At 44.8% G+C, this 15496-nt stretch overlaps 1 protein-coding gene across 1 annotated transcript; it reads right to left on the bottom strand.

Annotated features, from left to right (window-relative positions):
- Positions 1 to 8149: 8149 nt before the first annotated feature.
- On the bottom strand, positions 8150 to 8811 carry Pmis2 (PMIS2 transmembrane protein). The gene is made up of 2 exons (XM_076933945.1): positions 8601 to 8811; positions 8150 to 8424 (listed from the first exon to the last, which is right to left on the bottom strand). Exons 1-2 carry the CDS (start codon positions 8745 to 8747, stop codon positions 8296 to 8298), a joined length of 276 nt encoding a protein of 91 aa, XP_076790060.1. The 5' UTR covers positions 8748 to 8811; the 3' UTR covers positions 8150 to 8295.
- Between the last annotated feature and the right edge of the window lie 6685 nt (positions 8812 to 15496).

Below are 15496 nucleotides of genomic sequence, written 5' to 3' on the forward strand. Positions count from 1 at the left end.
GAAACAAATGAGGAGAGAGAATGAACTCAATGCTCATTTTATTAATTTTTAATTTAGCTTACTTTTCTATATATTTTAAGGTATGTTAGATCTTTCCAAGTTTATTTTGTGAGTATGGTTTTTTTTTTTTTGTTTTGTTTCTTTCTTTTCTTTCTTTCTTTTTTTTTTTTTTTGCCTGCATGAAGTACTGTAATTCTCCAAATTAATCTGTAAACCCCACCTGCCCAGGAGCCAGGTAACTTTCTGGATTGCTGGGAATTAACTAAGGGCTGCCACATGATTTACGCTAATTTCTGTTCTATCTTTAAAAACCAGGTTTATAAAAGATAGAATTTAAAACAATGTGTGTTTAATAAGATAAAAACTACACCTCCAGGCTGGAGAGATGGCTCAGTGGTTAAGAGCACTGACTGCTCTTCCAGAATTCGTCCCGAGTTCAATTCCCAGCAACCACATGGTGGCTCATAGCCATCTGTAATGAGATCCGATGCCCTCTTCTGGTGTGTCTGAAGAGAGCAACAGTGTACTCGCATATATATAATAAATAAATCTTAAAAAAAAAAAACAAAAAAAAAAAAAAACAAAAAAAAGGGCTGGAGAGATGGCTCAGAGGTTAAGAGTATTGGCTGGTCTTCCAGGGGTCCTGAGTTCAATTTCCAGCAACCACATGGTGGTTCATAACCATCTATAATGAGATCTGGTGCCCTTTTCTGGCCTGCAGACATACATGCAGGCAGAATGCTGTGTATACATAATAAATAAATAAACCAATCTTAAAAAAAAAAAAAAACTACACCTCCCTGAATTCATGTACAAGAATGTACCTTTCAGACAAGGTGTCCTATGTCCAGGGTTGTTCATCCCATGTGTGGCCAGGACAGCACTGTTTTCTCTTCTCACTATCCAGGATGGAGTTTTTCTGTTTTTAATTTTCATTTATCTTTAATGCTCATGCATGTATGCATGCATGCATGTGTGTGTGTGTGCGTGTGTGTGTGTGTGTGTGTGTTGTACACCTCTGGTGTGTGCTGGTGAGTACTGCCATTATGTGTACATATAGTGACCAGAGGAGGATGGCAGGCTTCTCTCTTTCTCTTACTACCTTAAAACAGGGTCTCTCACTGAGTGTGGACTCCTGGATGTGAGCTGCTGAGCTTCAGCCACCCTTCTGTCTCTGCCCTCTGTCCACTCCTTCCCTTAGCACTGAACTTGCAGCTACGCACAACACAACCAGCCACAGACACACTTGGCTTTTCACCCAATTGCTGGGACCATCAACTGCCAGTTTCTCTGTTTTTATTTGTTTGGTTTAAAAAAAAAGACCTGGTTTCACTAAGTGGCCCTGCGGGGGCTAGAATTTGCCATGTAGACCAGGCTGGCTTTGAACTCATAGAGATCTGCCTACTTCTGCCTCCCAAGGGCTTGGATTAAAGGTCCATGCTGTCACGCCTAGCCCTGTTTTGTTTGCATTATAGACAAGCTCTGTCTATAATATTCAGGCTGACATTGAGCTAAGATATCCTTCAACCTCATTGTCCTAAGAATGACCTAAAAGGTCGATGATTACAGACTGCAACCCTATGTGCAGCTGGTAAAGCCCTTTTAATGTTCTGGCCATATATGAGGTATTTCAGGTATGATGTGGTTGTGTGTTAATATCTTTGATGGTCAGACTGTAGTCATGGTAGACTTTTCATTCCTTAAAACAATTCTTTATATTTAGCTAATGTATATGAATGTTTTTCCTGCATGTATGTTTGGGTTCTGCATATGTGTCTGATGCATGATTGTCTGATGCCTGGGGAAGTCAGAAGAGGGCTTTGGGATCCCTGGATTTAGAATTACAGATGGTTGTGAGCTACCATGTGTGTTCTGAATCAAACCCTGTTCTCTGTAAGAGTAACAAGTGTTCTTAACTGCTGAGCCATCTCTCCAGCCCCTAGGTTCCTCATCCTTGAGTGGCCTAGCACCTGAATTGTTTTATTTGTTTTTATTTCTGTCTCTGTGTATGTGTGTGTGTGTGTGTGTGTGTGTGTGTGTGTGTGTATGTGTAATGTGATGTATGTATATATGATATGATGTGTGTATGTAGTGTGTGTGTGTACACCTGTGTGCTTGCTTGCACAACATGTGCATGCAGTGTTAGTGGAGACCAGAAGAGAGGGTATTAGATCCCCTGGAACTGGAGTTAGGGGCAGTTGTGTGCTATCATGTGGTTTCTGGGAATCAAAGCCAGGTCCCCCAGAAGAGCAGCCAGTGCTCTTACCTACTGAGCCACCTCTCCAGCCCACACCTGAGTGTTCTGTGTCTAGGATTGATTTCACCTGTGATCAAACCCACACAACACCCTCAGGAGATAGGCTTTTTCAGCCTCCCATGGATCTGGGGCCCCAACCCAGCCTGTTCTAAATGGAGTTATTTCTATATTCCTTTTTCTCAGGGCCTACTCATAGTATGTGTTACACATTTCAAAGCCCGTCTTAGCATGCCAGCTCTTCTCATCTCTTCCTCTACCATAACTACCTCCAGCTCATGGGCTTCCTTCTCCCCTGACCCTCACTCTCCTTATGACCCTGCTCTTATCACCCGCCCTCTCCCACATGCTCTCCTTTCCTCGGTGTCTCTTGCTATCCATTTACCTGCTTTTATGCACTTACTTCCCTCCTCTCTCACTAGCCTCTCTTGCCTATGTCCTGCTGTCTTGCAGTCTCCACTATTCTCTCCCGCTTCCCTAGGCATGGCTAGGCCAGTCTGCTGGCCATGCTCAGCCTACTTCTTTCTCTCCCTGCTCTGGACTTTTCCAGATGCCTCAGGCTGTTTCTTTCTCTCTTGTATTCACAGTAAAACTTTTAACCACACCATGGAGTGGTCTTGTTGGCAGTTTTATTATGGCACCTCCCCACATACACTGTAGGACAATTGTCTTGAAGATGCTGGATAGCAGATGAGGAAGGGCAGGGATATACAAGAGAAGGAGAGCAGAGGAGTCCTAAAATTGTCCTAGCTTAGTGCCTGGAAGGAGATCCTAGGCATCTGTGCAAAGAGAGAACATACCAGAACCTTCAATCCCACCAAGCTGAGGACAAAGGCCAGAGCTGCAGAGAAGTTAGGATTCACAAAACAGAGAAAAGGACCGTAGCTTTAATTTTTTCAAAGCCCCCCCCCCCTTTTTTTGACACAGGGTTTCTCTGTATAGCCCTGGCTGTCCTGGAACTCACTCTGTAGACCAGGCTGGCCTCAAACTCAGAAATCTGCCTGCCTCTGCCTCCCAAGAGATGGGATTAAAGGCATGCGCCACCACTGCCCGGCTCAAAGCCTACTTTTAATGATGGTTCTTAACCTTTCCTTCTAGTCTACCACCCACCAGAGATAGTAGGAAAGAAAGGATACAGGGGCAGGGAAGAGGACCTGTTTAGAAAGGTTCTTTGGAGCAACTCCTGTCTGTGTTGTTAGGAAATCAGCAGTTCAGTTCACAGGTCAGCAGCAGCAGCTCCATCCACTTGCAAACGCTTCACAGATACACCAGTTGTCCAGTTTGGTAGAGTCTGGATAGCAAACATGAATCAGCAGAGGTGGCACTACCTAGCAGAGACAGCCAGGCCTCAGTATCAGCATGAGTCAGCAGGAGAGACCAGGAGGGCCTCCAGATGTTCTCAGCTGTGCCTCTCTCAGCGAAGCAAAGATCAGCAAAGACTTGAGACCCACAAGTGTTGCACAGCTAGCTCTATAAGTGAAAGAGTTAAAAAAATTTAAACTTTCCACAGATGGAGTTAAAAGTGCAGATCAGCTTGTTCTGCACTCTGGGCTCCAGGAAATTAGCTATCCACAAGACAAAATAGGTAAGACAGGAGTTCAGAGCTGAGAGTTCAGGTCAGCGTGACCGAGCGCTATGGGTACCAGGAACTAAAAACTGAACACAAGATAGATTGAATAGGGTTTGAGCTGGGAGTTCAGGTCAGCGTGCCTGTGCACCCTGGATACCAGGAACAGAACTGACCATAAGACAAATTGGATAGGGTTTGATTCTATGAGATATTTCCTCATGATCATTTCTTGAACCTGTCACAGAAGCTGAACACTGGACAGGTGCTTTCTATAGATACTTAATCATGATTTCCCCCCCTTGTCTCCCTGGGTTGCGGTTTTTTCCTTTAAAAGCTCTACCTCTTCTCTAAGTGGGGGTCGTACTTCATTGCTTGCCTCTATATTAGGACAGGCTAGAAGTGTGGCCTCAATGTGCTGAATCAAATATACCTCTTGTTAATTGCATCAAGTTCGGTGTCTTGCAGTTATTGGGGTGGCCGTGAATTCCCGAGGGTTGAGAGGGAGTTTCTCCCTTTTCCAACAGGCCTTACGTAAGCAAGCCTAGCTCAGCCTCCGTCACTGTCTGTTGAGTCAGATATCATGTGTCCTCCATAGGTCTTGCCTCAGCATGTGCCTCTGTCTCAGTTGACATCACTCTGTCCAATCAGCCAGAGCTGCAGAAGCAGCAAGAAACTGCAGCACATCACCAGAAGGTTGTTTTTTTTCTTAGTCAGTTTCTCCCTATGGAGTTCCAACAAGTGCAGTTCAACTACTACTCAGTGTAAGGCGGACCAATACATACATGTTATTAGCAAAGAATCCTTCATCACATGACCTTTCACATGCTTGCTTTAGCAGAACATCCTCTCTCCTGTGTCTGCTTCAGCCAAACATGCCTTCACAAGTCTGCCTTAGCCTCTCACCTGTGTCCATTTTAGCTAATACCTTGGCCATATAGCTAGGCTCTTCTTTGACTAGAATCATAAGTTATGATAGCCCATTTATTTTAATTTACTTCCTGCCATGTGACTGGTTACCTGAGCTCAGGTATCATGTGTCCCTCTTGTTACATCTTCCTAGGAGAATCTCCCATGTGCATTGGGTACTCTTGAGGGCAGCGATTTTTCTATGCACACACACAATCATGACATTTGCCCCTCCCACCCCCAGTACCTCTGTCTGGTGATCTCATGTAGCTCAGGCTAGCCTTCAACTTGTTATGTAGCTGAGAATGGTCTTGAATTTCAGATCCTCCTGCTCCCTCTGTGCAGCACTGGGAATCAAAGCCAGGGCTTGGTGAATGCTGGGCAAGCCCTCTACCCACAGCGTTATGCCCCCAGCCTCTAGTTTTTATTTTTACAAGCTATGGTCTCACAAAGCCCAGGGGGGCTTCAAACTCACTTGAAATCCCAGCTCTTGGGAGGTACAGTCAGGAAGAGTAGGAGTTCAAGATCATTGTTAGCTACATAGCAAGTCCAAGGTCAACTAGATTTCATGAGATACTGTCACAGACAACAAAGATAAAAGGGGCAGAAGAGATAGATGGATTAGATAGAAGTCCCCCTTACCATCCTTTAAAGAAAAAAAAAACTCAGAATCCACTATCTTTTTAAAGATTTGGTTGTTGTTATTTTGTTTTGTTTTTTGAGACAGAGTTTCTCTGTGTAGCCCTGGCTGTCCTGGAACTTGCTCTGTAGACCAGACTGGCCTCAAGTTCACAGAGATGCGCCCGCTTCTGCTTTCTAGGTGCTGGGACTAAAGGCATGTGCCACCATCACCCCAGTAAAGATTATTTTTATACTTATGTGCATGGATGTGTGTCTGTCTCTAACCCCCCAGTGCTGAAGCTAACAGGCATGTGCCCCCATGTTCAGCTTTTTTGTCATTATTGGGAATCTGAACTCAGGAAACTTTACCCATTGAACCATCTCCCTAAGTCCTTCTTTGCTTGCTTGCTTGTTTGCATGCTTGCTTGGAGAAAGTTTTGGGTAAACTCAGGCTAGGCTCCCACTTGTTTGTAGCTGAGGCTGGCCTTGAATCCTCTGGCTGCACAAGTGTAAGTTTAGATCAGCACACCCATGTAAAAAGCCAGGGTTTGTGGCCTGTCTGTAATCTCAGGACTAAGGGACAGATCCTGGGAACTCACTGGGCTAGTTTCGTCCACATGGCAAGTTCTGGGTTCAGTGAGCTTTGTCTAAAAAAAAAAAAAAAAAAAAAAAAAGGTGGTGAAGGATAGAGGTAGATACCTAAGGATGACCTCTTACCTTCAAACTCTTACAGGCAGGCACACTCACACACCCTAACACAGAGATGAAATTGCTGTTAACTACCAACAGGTGGCAGTGTCGCCCATCTACTGGTCAAATCACAGCTGTCTTGTTTTCTTGTCAGGGGTTCCTTAACTGACTCAAGTTGTGCAAACTACACTACAGCTCCCTGCTTTTGCGTGCTTCATTCTTCATAGTACAACAATTGATCTCTCTGTGTAGCCCTGGCTGTCCTGGAACTTGCTCTGTAGACCAGGCTGGCATCGAACTCAGAGATCTACCTGCCTCTGCCTCCCTAGTGGTGGGTTAAAGGCATAAAAGCATTCCTTACCATACCTGCCACCACGATCTCTCTCTCTCTCTCTCTCTCTCTCTCTCTCTCTCTCTCTCTCTCTCACACACACACACACACACACACACACACACACACACACAAATTTATCTAGATGATATAAATATATAGACGATATACAGATATAATGTGTATGAATGTGTGTCTGTATGTAGGCCAACTATATGTGGTGCCTTCTGGGGCCAGAAGAGGCCATTGGATCCCCTATAATTGGAATTACAGGATGTTATGAGCCTCAGTTCCTAGAACTCTGGTCTTTTGCAAAAGCAGTGAGTGCTCTTAAAGCTATCTATCAATCACTATTCTTTATCATCTATAATTACTATTTATCACACTCGTGCATGTGCACACGTGTGTGTGTGTGTGTGTGTTTTGAGACAAAGCCTCAGACCTACATAGCCCAGGCTAGCCTCCAACATCATTCGTAGTTAGGCGTAACCTTGAGTTGATCCTATTTCCTGAGTGGAGGATTACAGTAAGCACAACCACGGCCAGTTTATGCAGTGCTGGGGACTGAACTCCAAACTTCATGGATGGTACACCAGCTATACTCCCCCACTCCCTAGCCTTATAAAATCCATCCTTATTCTTGGAACATCCCCCTTCTTCTCTTACAAGTTTGTGTGGTTTTGGCTCAAGCTATGGGAGAGATTTCTGGTTTTGTTGATGTTTTATTGTATCTTCTGTTTGAGACCAGGTCTCACTTATATAGCCCAGGTTGTCCTTGAGATCTCCATTCCACTGTTTCTGCCATCTAAATTTTCTCTGTTGTTGAAGTTTCTTCTTCTTCTTCTTCTTCTTCTTCTTCTTCTTCGTCTTCTTCTTCTTCTTCTTCTTCTTCTTCTTCTTCTTTTCTCCTCCCCCTCCTCCCCCTCCTCCTCCTCCTCCTCCTCCTCCTCCTCCTCCTCCTCTTCCTCCTCCTTCTCTTCTCCTCCTCCTCCTCTTCCTCCTCCTCCTTCTTTTCTCCTCCTCCTCCTCCTTCTCCTCCTCCTCCTCATTTTGTCGTCTTTGAGATAGGGTTTCTCTATTATACAGTCCTGGCAGTCCTGGAACTCACTATCCTTGGCTGGCCTAAAGCTCACAAATCCATCCTGCCTCTGCCTTCTGAGTGCTGAGATTAAGGGCTTGTGACCACACACGTGGCCAAGGTTTCTGTTTTCTTTTCCTGCTCTGAGACATCAAAGGCCCAGTACCTCTGCTTGAAGGGAAGGTGTTGTAGAGTAAATGTGCACTCAGACTCCTAAACATACTCCCATCTTAGTACGAATTATTATGTATACTTTACAAAGAAAACAGGATCAGGAAATCAAAGACATGCAATTAAAAAAAAATACATGTGTGAGAACTCGTGTGTGGAAGTGTCCCTACTTCCCAAATTCTGAGATTATAGACGTGTGCCACAGAGCCTGGCACCATTACTGAAGTCCGACTTTCACAGGGTCTAAGCAAACACAGTGCCAGTGAAACCATTATTGATCCAGAGGAAGAAACATCTACACACAAACACAGACAAAGCCAGAATACTCCCTTCAATTTTATTGGGCTGCGAAATGTGATTTTTTTTTTCATGAAGCTCAGTGGGTTATGCAGTTTTTAGTGGGTTATTTAGTTTGAGGTGTGGGCCTCTGAGATGGGTGGAGACAGCTGTGGAGGACAAATAAGAATGAATTGTTGGAGTGTAGGCAGGTGGCCTGCGGGGGGTGGGTGGGGGGTGGTTTTTGGGATCACGGTTTGTTGGGATGTTCAGATTTTTGGTTGGTGGGTTTCTTGGCGAGGGCATTTCTGAAGCTCTGAGTTTCTTCTTGGTGGCTGGTCAAAGTCTAAGTAGGCATGTCTATTGGGAGAGAAGCCCGTAGATGCTGGGTCTAGCCTTCATAAGACTAGGGCAACTACAAAAACGATGCCTAGACCAATTAGTATGGCGAATACATCAAGCCAAATAGTTCGAGTTGAGTTCCGGTAGGCGTCTACCCAGTCGCTGCACCGATTGGCTTCGTCGGTCTGTAAGGGTAGGAGCATGGGTATGGGTTTCTGATTCCGGAAGCTCTTGGAAGGAGGGTTGGAGCCCTAAGGTCACTATGGGAAAAGCCCGACCCGAGACTTAGGACACGGGCGGTTGTTGGTGTCAAGCAGTGGATAGGATGAGAACTGTTGGGGGGCGGGGGAATAAGTTTTACCTTGCGGCTGAAGTAAAAGCCTATTGCTCCTAAGGGTAGGAAAATAATCATTGAGAGGATCGTCAGCAGCAAGTGATTCCGAGCGTAAAATTTCAGTTCATCTGCAGTCTGTGGACGTCCTAGCGGCTTCCTTGAGGCTTGAGCCATGATCGTTTTACTGAAAGACAGACCCTGGTGTCTTGAAAATAGAGACCCAAACCCACCGCCCTTCCCAGGGCCCTACCCAGAATCTTAAGAGCAAGAGCTGCGCAGTCAAAGGCCATTCTTCACAATAGAGCATCTCCAGTCCTGATTGGCTACTCTCAAGAGGTGGGCGTGGTCAATCTGTTTTTAGGCACTTCAGGTCTAAGGAATGCCATGCTATGAGAACATTGTTCTTGTTGTAACCTCGCAGGGATTGACTGTGGGAAAGTCTGCCTCTTGTCTCTTCTGCAGAGTACTGAGGGATAGGAGCAAGGAAGGTCTCGGAAGAGCAGGTAGACAAATCTGAAAGAAAGCTAGAATTAGCTTGGCATTGTAGCAGCCATCTTTAATCACAGCTCTTGAGAGACTGAGGCAGATTGCCCAATTTCTGTAAATTCAGTGCCAACCTGGCCTATACAGCAAGCTTTGGAAATACATAGTGATGACCTGCCTCAAAATAATGCCTGCTAGGTCTTTTTATTTTATTTATTTATTTATTTATTTATATTTATTTTATTATTTTATTTTTCTACCCGTGCTTTATTGGATTTCTTCACTTTGACATTCAGAGCACTGGGCAGAAATCACATCGCGTCAACACCTGCCGAGGGCCTTCGAGAGCCTGCCAGGTCTTAATAGTAAAATGTTGCCTCTAGAAAGAAAGATAGATAATAAGTAGGTAGGTAGGTAGGTAGGTAGGTAGATAGATAAATAGATAGATAAGAACCAGGTGAGCTGTGGCCACTTATAATCCCAGCATTTGAGAAAGGATTTCATATAGCTCGCACTGGCCTGGAATTCACGTCATAGCCAAGGATGAGTTTGATCTCCTAACCCTCTCTTTTTTGCCTTTTGAAATATAAGGGTTGCAGACGTATACTCCCTGTATACTTGGGAGAAAATTGTCTGTCTGTCTGTCTGGAAGAACTGTCTTAAAGTGGAATGCTACTTAAATGTAGATATAACTCAGTGGTTGTAGCCCCCCCTCCCCCCGGAACTGTTTTTAAAAGCGCAGTGGTATAGGAAATCATTGGCTTGTACTCCTCAGATCACCCTCGGTTCCTGCAGCCTCACGGATATACCTTTCTCTAGTCATTCAGTCAATTAATGAAGCTATGAAAGAATTCTGCAGATGACATTAAGATCTCCAGTCAGTTAACTTTGTGTTGGAGAGGATCTGCTCCTGAGGCTAAAATAATAAAGTGAATTCTTACAAGGGCTTTGGTTTTATTGACCAAAGAGACTCGCGGACTGGATGCATGAGAGAGATGCTTGTTTAGGGCTTGAAGCTATACGGAGTTACATAGGAAGGGATGCAAGCCTTTAGCTAGCCACCAGCTAGGAGCAGCAGGGTTCTGAAATCAGCCATGACCATATTCATTTGGAAGAGGGCCTGAGTGTGGGATGAGAACTTAGTAGAGGGGACACCTTATTATTATTATTATTATTATTATTATTATTATTATTATTATTATTTTATTATTTTGGTTTTTTGAGACAGGGTTTCTCTGTTGCCCTGGCTGTCCTGGAACTCACTCTGTAGACCAGGCTGGCCTCGAACTCAGAAATCCTCCTGCCTCTGCCTCCCAAGTGCTGGGATTAAAGGCATGCACCACCACCGCCCGACGGGACACCTTATTTTAACCACAGGAGATCCTGACCAGAAAGCTGGCACACAGACCTGCCAGTCAGTAAATAAGCTTATGGAGCTTGTGCTCTGGTGGAAAATGAATCATATTTTCAAGCAACGTGGTAATTAGTGATTTATATGATAACCATCAGTGGACACTCATACACCACCACTGGGACTCAGCTGGGTAGGGCACATGTGCACACACATGCATGCAGAGCCTCATAGTTACCAGGCAAGCACTCTAGCATTGACCTATATCTGTAGCCCTTTCAACAAGATTTTTTACTTTTTGAGACAGGTTCTCACTATGTAGCCCTGGGTGGCCTGCAACTTGTTATGTAGACCCAGCTCGCCTGCTTCTATCTCTTGAGTGCTGGGATTAAAGATTTGGGCCATCATGGCTAACTTAAAATATTTATTTGTGTGTGCGTGTGTCTGTAGGTGTCCACAAAGGCCAGAAGGGGGCATTGGATTCTGGAGAGCTGGAGTTACAGGCAGTGGTGAGCCACTTGGTATATAGGTGCTGGGGACTGAACTTGCAAGAGAAATAAATGCTCTGGACTGCTGGGCTATCTCTCCAGCCCCGTCTCTTTATATTTTTAAAATCTGAGACATGGTCTCAGATTTTGCCTAGGCAGGCCTTGAACTTTCAATCCTCCTGCCTCAACCTCCCAAATATCTGGGAGTACAGGCCTGCCTGCACATCAGCCCCAGCTATAACTGTTTTGGATTATAGACAAGGACCGTAAAAACCCCAATAATAACAGCAGCAAGCCACAGTTTAGAAGTCAGCAAATTCTTCATGGAATGATTCAGTTCAGAGTGGGAAGCAGAAGGGATGACGGCTGGTGCTCAACCTACGTTCTCCTTTGCTCTTTTTTATTGGCCCAAGGCCTCAGCCATGGGCTAGTGTTCCCCCTTCTTCTCCATGGAAGCACCTTCAAGAACTATATTCCCTAGGTGATTTCAACTGTTGTCAAAGGGCTGTGGAGGTGGCTCAGAGGATAAAGACTTTGTTACTCCACAAGCACGAGGACCTGAATTCAGGTCTCAAGCACCCAGGTAAACTCTGAGTGAGTTTGGTGGCCTGCTTTTACTCCCAGTGCATAGTTGATAGAGACAGGGGTTCTCCAGAGCAAGCTAGCTAGCCAGATAAGCCAAATTGGCAATCTCTGAGTTATTGTGAGAGATCTTGCCTCAATATATAAGGTGTAGAGAGACTGAAGAAAACATCTAATGTCATCCTCTGGCACACATGTATGCACCCAAACATATACAAACACGCACACACACACACACACACACACACGCACACGCACACGCACACATGCACCCAAATACGTATGAACATGCAATGCATGCATATTGATTAACCATAGTAACCAGTATAAAAAAATAAATCATTACAGTCCTTTTTCAGAATGAGGTGCATTTGGAATTCATCAGAGAATCACTGTTAAGCAGGAGGTGTCAGGCTCCTGTCCTCTCAATCAGACAGCTGCTATCTTTTTGTCTAGAAATTCCTAGTTCATTCTAGAATTGAAAAGTTACAGGCAGTCTGCTATGCATCTGAGCCCTTGTTTCAGAAAAGGTGGACTCTCTAGCCCGCAGTATACATTAGGGAAGGCTTTGCACTCAGAACCAGTGCCATCTGAAGTGGGGGCAATACCAAACACTAGAAAGGTTGTACCTCCCAGAAAAATCAGCCAGTGAGGACTTCAGGGGGCGGTGCAATGCGATTGGAATATAAAAAGCCACTGGTTTATACAAAATTGGTTTGTCAGCTGTCTTTGTCTTTTCTGTAGGCTGATTCTCAGTGTTGTAAGGCAGAAAACAAACTGTGTCACTTTTGGTACTTGGAGTCTCCAATACTCTTATTATGAAGTGAGGACCACTGTTTCTCACACCTCAGGCTTCATCTTTGGCTGAAGGACTGCTTGGCTTATGAGACTGAGTATAGAAATTATCTGGTTTTGAAGGATCACAACAGGTATGAATAGCCTCCTGGCTATGGTTCTAGTTGGCTTTCCTGACTGATCCACTCAGGGGGTGGGGGTGGGGGGGAAGAGGAACGAAATGTTTGCGGTTTCTTGGAGTAAATGGAATGGACCAATCTGAGTCTCCATGAAGATTTCAGAGCCAGGACACTATCTACCTGCTGGGTTCAATTTTGGGAGGATTGCAGCAGGTGCATTTTAGATGCAGGGGTGGGAAGGGCCCTATGGAGGTTAGGGACCTTTAGATGCAGGGGTGGGAAGGGCTTGGGCCCAATGGAGGTTAGGGACCAAGGACTGGAAACAGTGCCTAATCTTTTTTGTTGTTCTACTATGTATGACCTGGAATTTACTGTGTAGACCAGGATGTCCTCAAACTCACAGAAATTCTCCTGCTTCTGCCTCCCAAATGCTAGGATTAAAGGTGTACACTACTACATCAGGCTATTATTGATCATTTTCCTATTCTTATTCTATTTTTTCTTTCTTCTTGCCTTTCTTCCCCTGCAGAATTGGAGTGTCTCCTGCAGGCTCATGTATTTGAACACCCAGTGGCTGTGCTGTTTGGTTGTAGAACTTTTAAGAGGCATGGCCTTGCTGGAGGAATTACATCACTAGGGGCAGGCTTTGAGGATGCGTAACCTCACTCCATCCTTCCCCACTGCTTCTGCTTCCTGTGTTTAGATAAAATGTGATCCATTAGCCAGCTTCTTGCTCCTGTCTCCATGTGGTGCCACCCCTAGCATGAGGGACACTATTCCTCTAGAATAGTGTATTGGTTTGAATATGCTTGGCCCGTAGGAAGTGGCACTGTTAGGAGGTGTGGCCTTATTAGAAGAGGTATAGCCTTGTTAGAGGACATCTGTCACTGGAGGCAGGGCTTTGAGATCTTGTATATATTCTCAAGTCTGGCCAGTGTGATCCAGACCCTCCTCCTGGCTACCTTCCACTCAAGATGTAGAGCTCTCGGCTCCTGCAATGCCAGGTCTACTTGCATGATGCCATGCTTCCCACTATGATGATAATGGACTGATATAGTATTAGTTTTTGCTTCACCACTTTGTGCTCCCAACTGATCGTATGCGCACACCCACACAAGAGCTATCTTTGGATCGATAAATGAAAGACACACACATTAGCTTATTTATAAAATGCCTTGGCTACCTTAAAGGCTGGGCACTCCTAAACATTGCCCTGCTACCCCAGGCCCAATCTGGGAAGTGGCTAGTCATGGGGATTCTGCCATTACTCTTTGTGTCCTAGCCCTTGCAATTCCAAGGGTCCTGCTTCCTGCCCAGCCATTGGCCATTAGCATCTTTATTGACCGATAAAAAACCAATTGGGGACAAGGACCTTTAGCGACATGCAGATTTCCAATTGAATCAAAGCACTAGAACCAACCTCCATAGACTGAACCTGAAACTGTGAGCCAGTCCCAATTGATCATGGTGTCTCTTTACATCAATAAAACTCGAAGGCAAATGGTAAGCCAGAATAAACCCTTTCTTTCTTACATTGTTTTTGGTCATGGCATTTTATCCCAGCAATATCAGATACAATTAAAACAATAGTAGATTTCTTAGCTTAAGTAGCTGCTTATATTAGTAAGGGTTTTCTTGAGTAACAGAACTTATAATGAATCTCTCTGTGTAGAAAAGGGATTATTTGAATGACTTACAGGCTGTGGTCCAGCTAATCCAACAGTGGCTGCCTATAAACATGTCTAAGGATCCAGTAGTTGTTCAGTCCATGAGGCTGGATGTCTCAGCTGGTCTTTAGCATACACTGGAGTCCTGAAGAAGCAGGCTCTGATGCCAGTGAAGGAATGGACTTTCCAGCAAGATGAGAGCAAGCAGGCGAAGAGCAAAAGCTTCCTTCCTCCTTCTTCCATGTCCTTATATAGGCTTCCAGCACAAAGCATGGCCCGGATTAGAAGTGGGTTGTCCCTGCTTAAAAGATCTGGATTAAAGTTATGTCTTCTACTTCAAAGAGTCAGATTAGAAGTAGATCTTCCCACTTCAAACTAAGTTTAAAAAAATCCCTTACAGGTGTGTGTCTCCATTTTTGGGTTTTAGTTAACTTCCAGAATAGCTATCACACTGGGTTTCAATTTCCAGACAGTAAAGGCCACAGGGAGAAAAGATACGGCTGCCTTTTTCTGATCTCCAATTGGCTCAAACTCTGCAGCACCTCCCCTGCCATTCCACCTGATTGGCTCATTAGAAAGACATGTGAAGGATGTACCTAAACCTGGTCAGAGGATCTTCCTTCCAATGAACTTCATCTGTAGAGGAAACCTAGTAGACATTGTGTCGCTGTCCCTGTCTGCCCACCCTCCTAGCTCAAGTGCTCCTTCCAGTGTGTCATGCATGGTAGGCCCAGGGATCTGGGAAGTAAAAGTGGAAAGGAAGATGCTGCAGTCAGAGTTGAAAGGAGAGTAAGAGGCCGTAGTGCTTCATGCCTGTAACACACATACACACACACACACACCCTTACTCAGGAAGAGGTAGGCAGATCTACAGATTAAGGTCTCCAGTATTTCTTCATGTCATCTGGCGTTGGCACTAGGGTGATACTGGCTTCATATACTATGTTAGACAACTTCTCTTCATTTTGCATCTTGAAGAGTTTGTAAGCACTGATTGTGTGTGTGTGTATACATACTGTGTACACACGTATGTCCAGATTTGCATGAACAATTGGCACAGATGCATGAGGAAGAAAGAGGTGGCTGTCAAATAGCTTCCTCAGTCACTCTTCATCTTACTTTGATTTTTTGGGATAGGGACTCACTATGTAGCCCTGGCTGGTCTGAAACTTATTATGTAGGTCAGGCTGGGCTTGAACTCACAGAGATCTGCCTGTCTCACTGTCTTAGGGTTTTATAGCTATGAAGAGCTAAACATGAAACTGACTGATTCAGATAGTCTGGCTGGCCCCAGAGACCTTTCTGAATATAGGTCTCCAGCAATGGGATTACAGGCATGTACTCCCAAACCCGGATTTTTATGGAAGTGTTTGGAATCCCAACTCAGACCCTCATGATTGCCTGGCAAGTACTTTACCAATGGGGCCATCTTTTAGTT

The sequence above is a fragment of the Arvicanthis niloticus genome, chromosome 1 (genome assembly GCF_011762505.2).
Source record: "Arvicanthis niloticus isolate mArvNil1 chromosome 1, mArvNil1.pat.X, whole genome shotgun sequence".
Lineage (NCBI taxonomy): Eukaryota > Metazoa > Chordata > Mammalia > Rodentia > Muridae > Arvicanthis > Arvicanthis niloticus.

Excerpts from the sequence above, each read along its gene's own strand:
- Pmis2 (XM_076933945.1), bottom strand. The coding sequence starts at position 8,747 with ATGGCTCAAGCCTCAAGGAAGCCGCTAGGACGTCCACAGACTGCAGAT. Across the intron at positions 8,425-8,600 it reads GCTTTTACTTCAGCCGCAAG|ACCGACGAAGCCAATCGGTG; the intron begins GTAAAACTTATT and ends CTACCCTTACAG.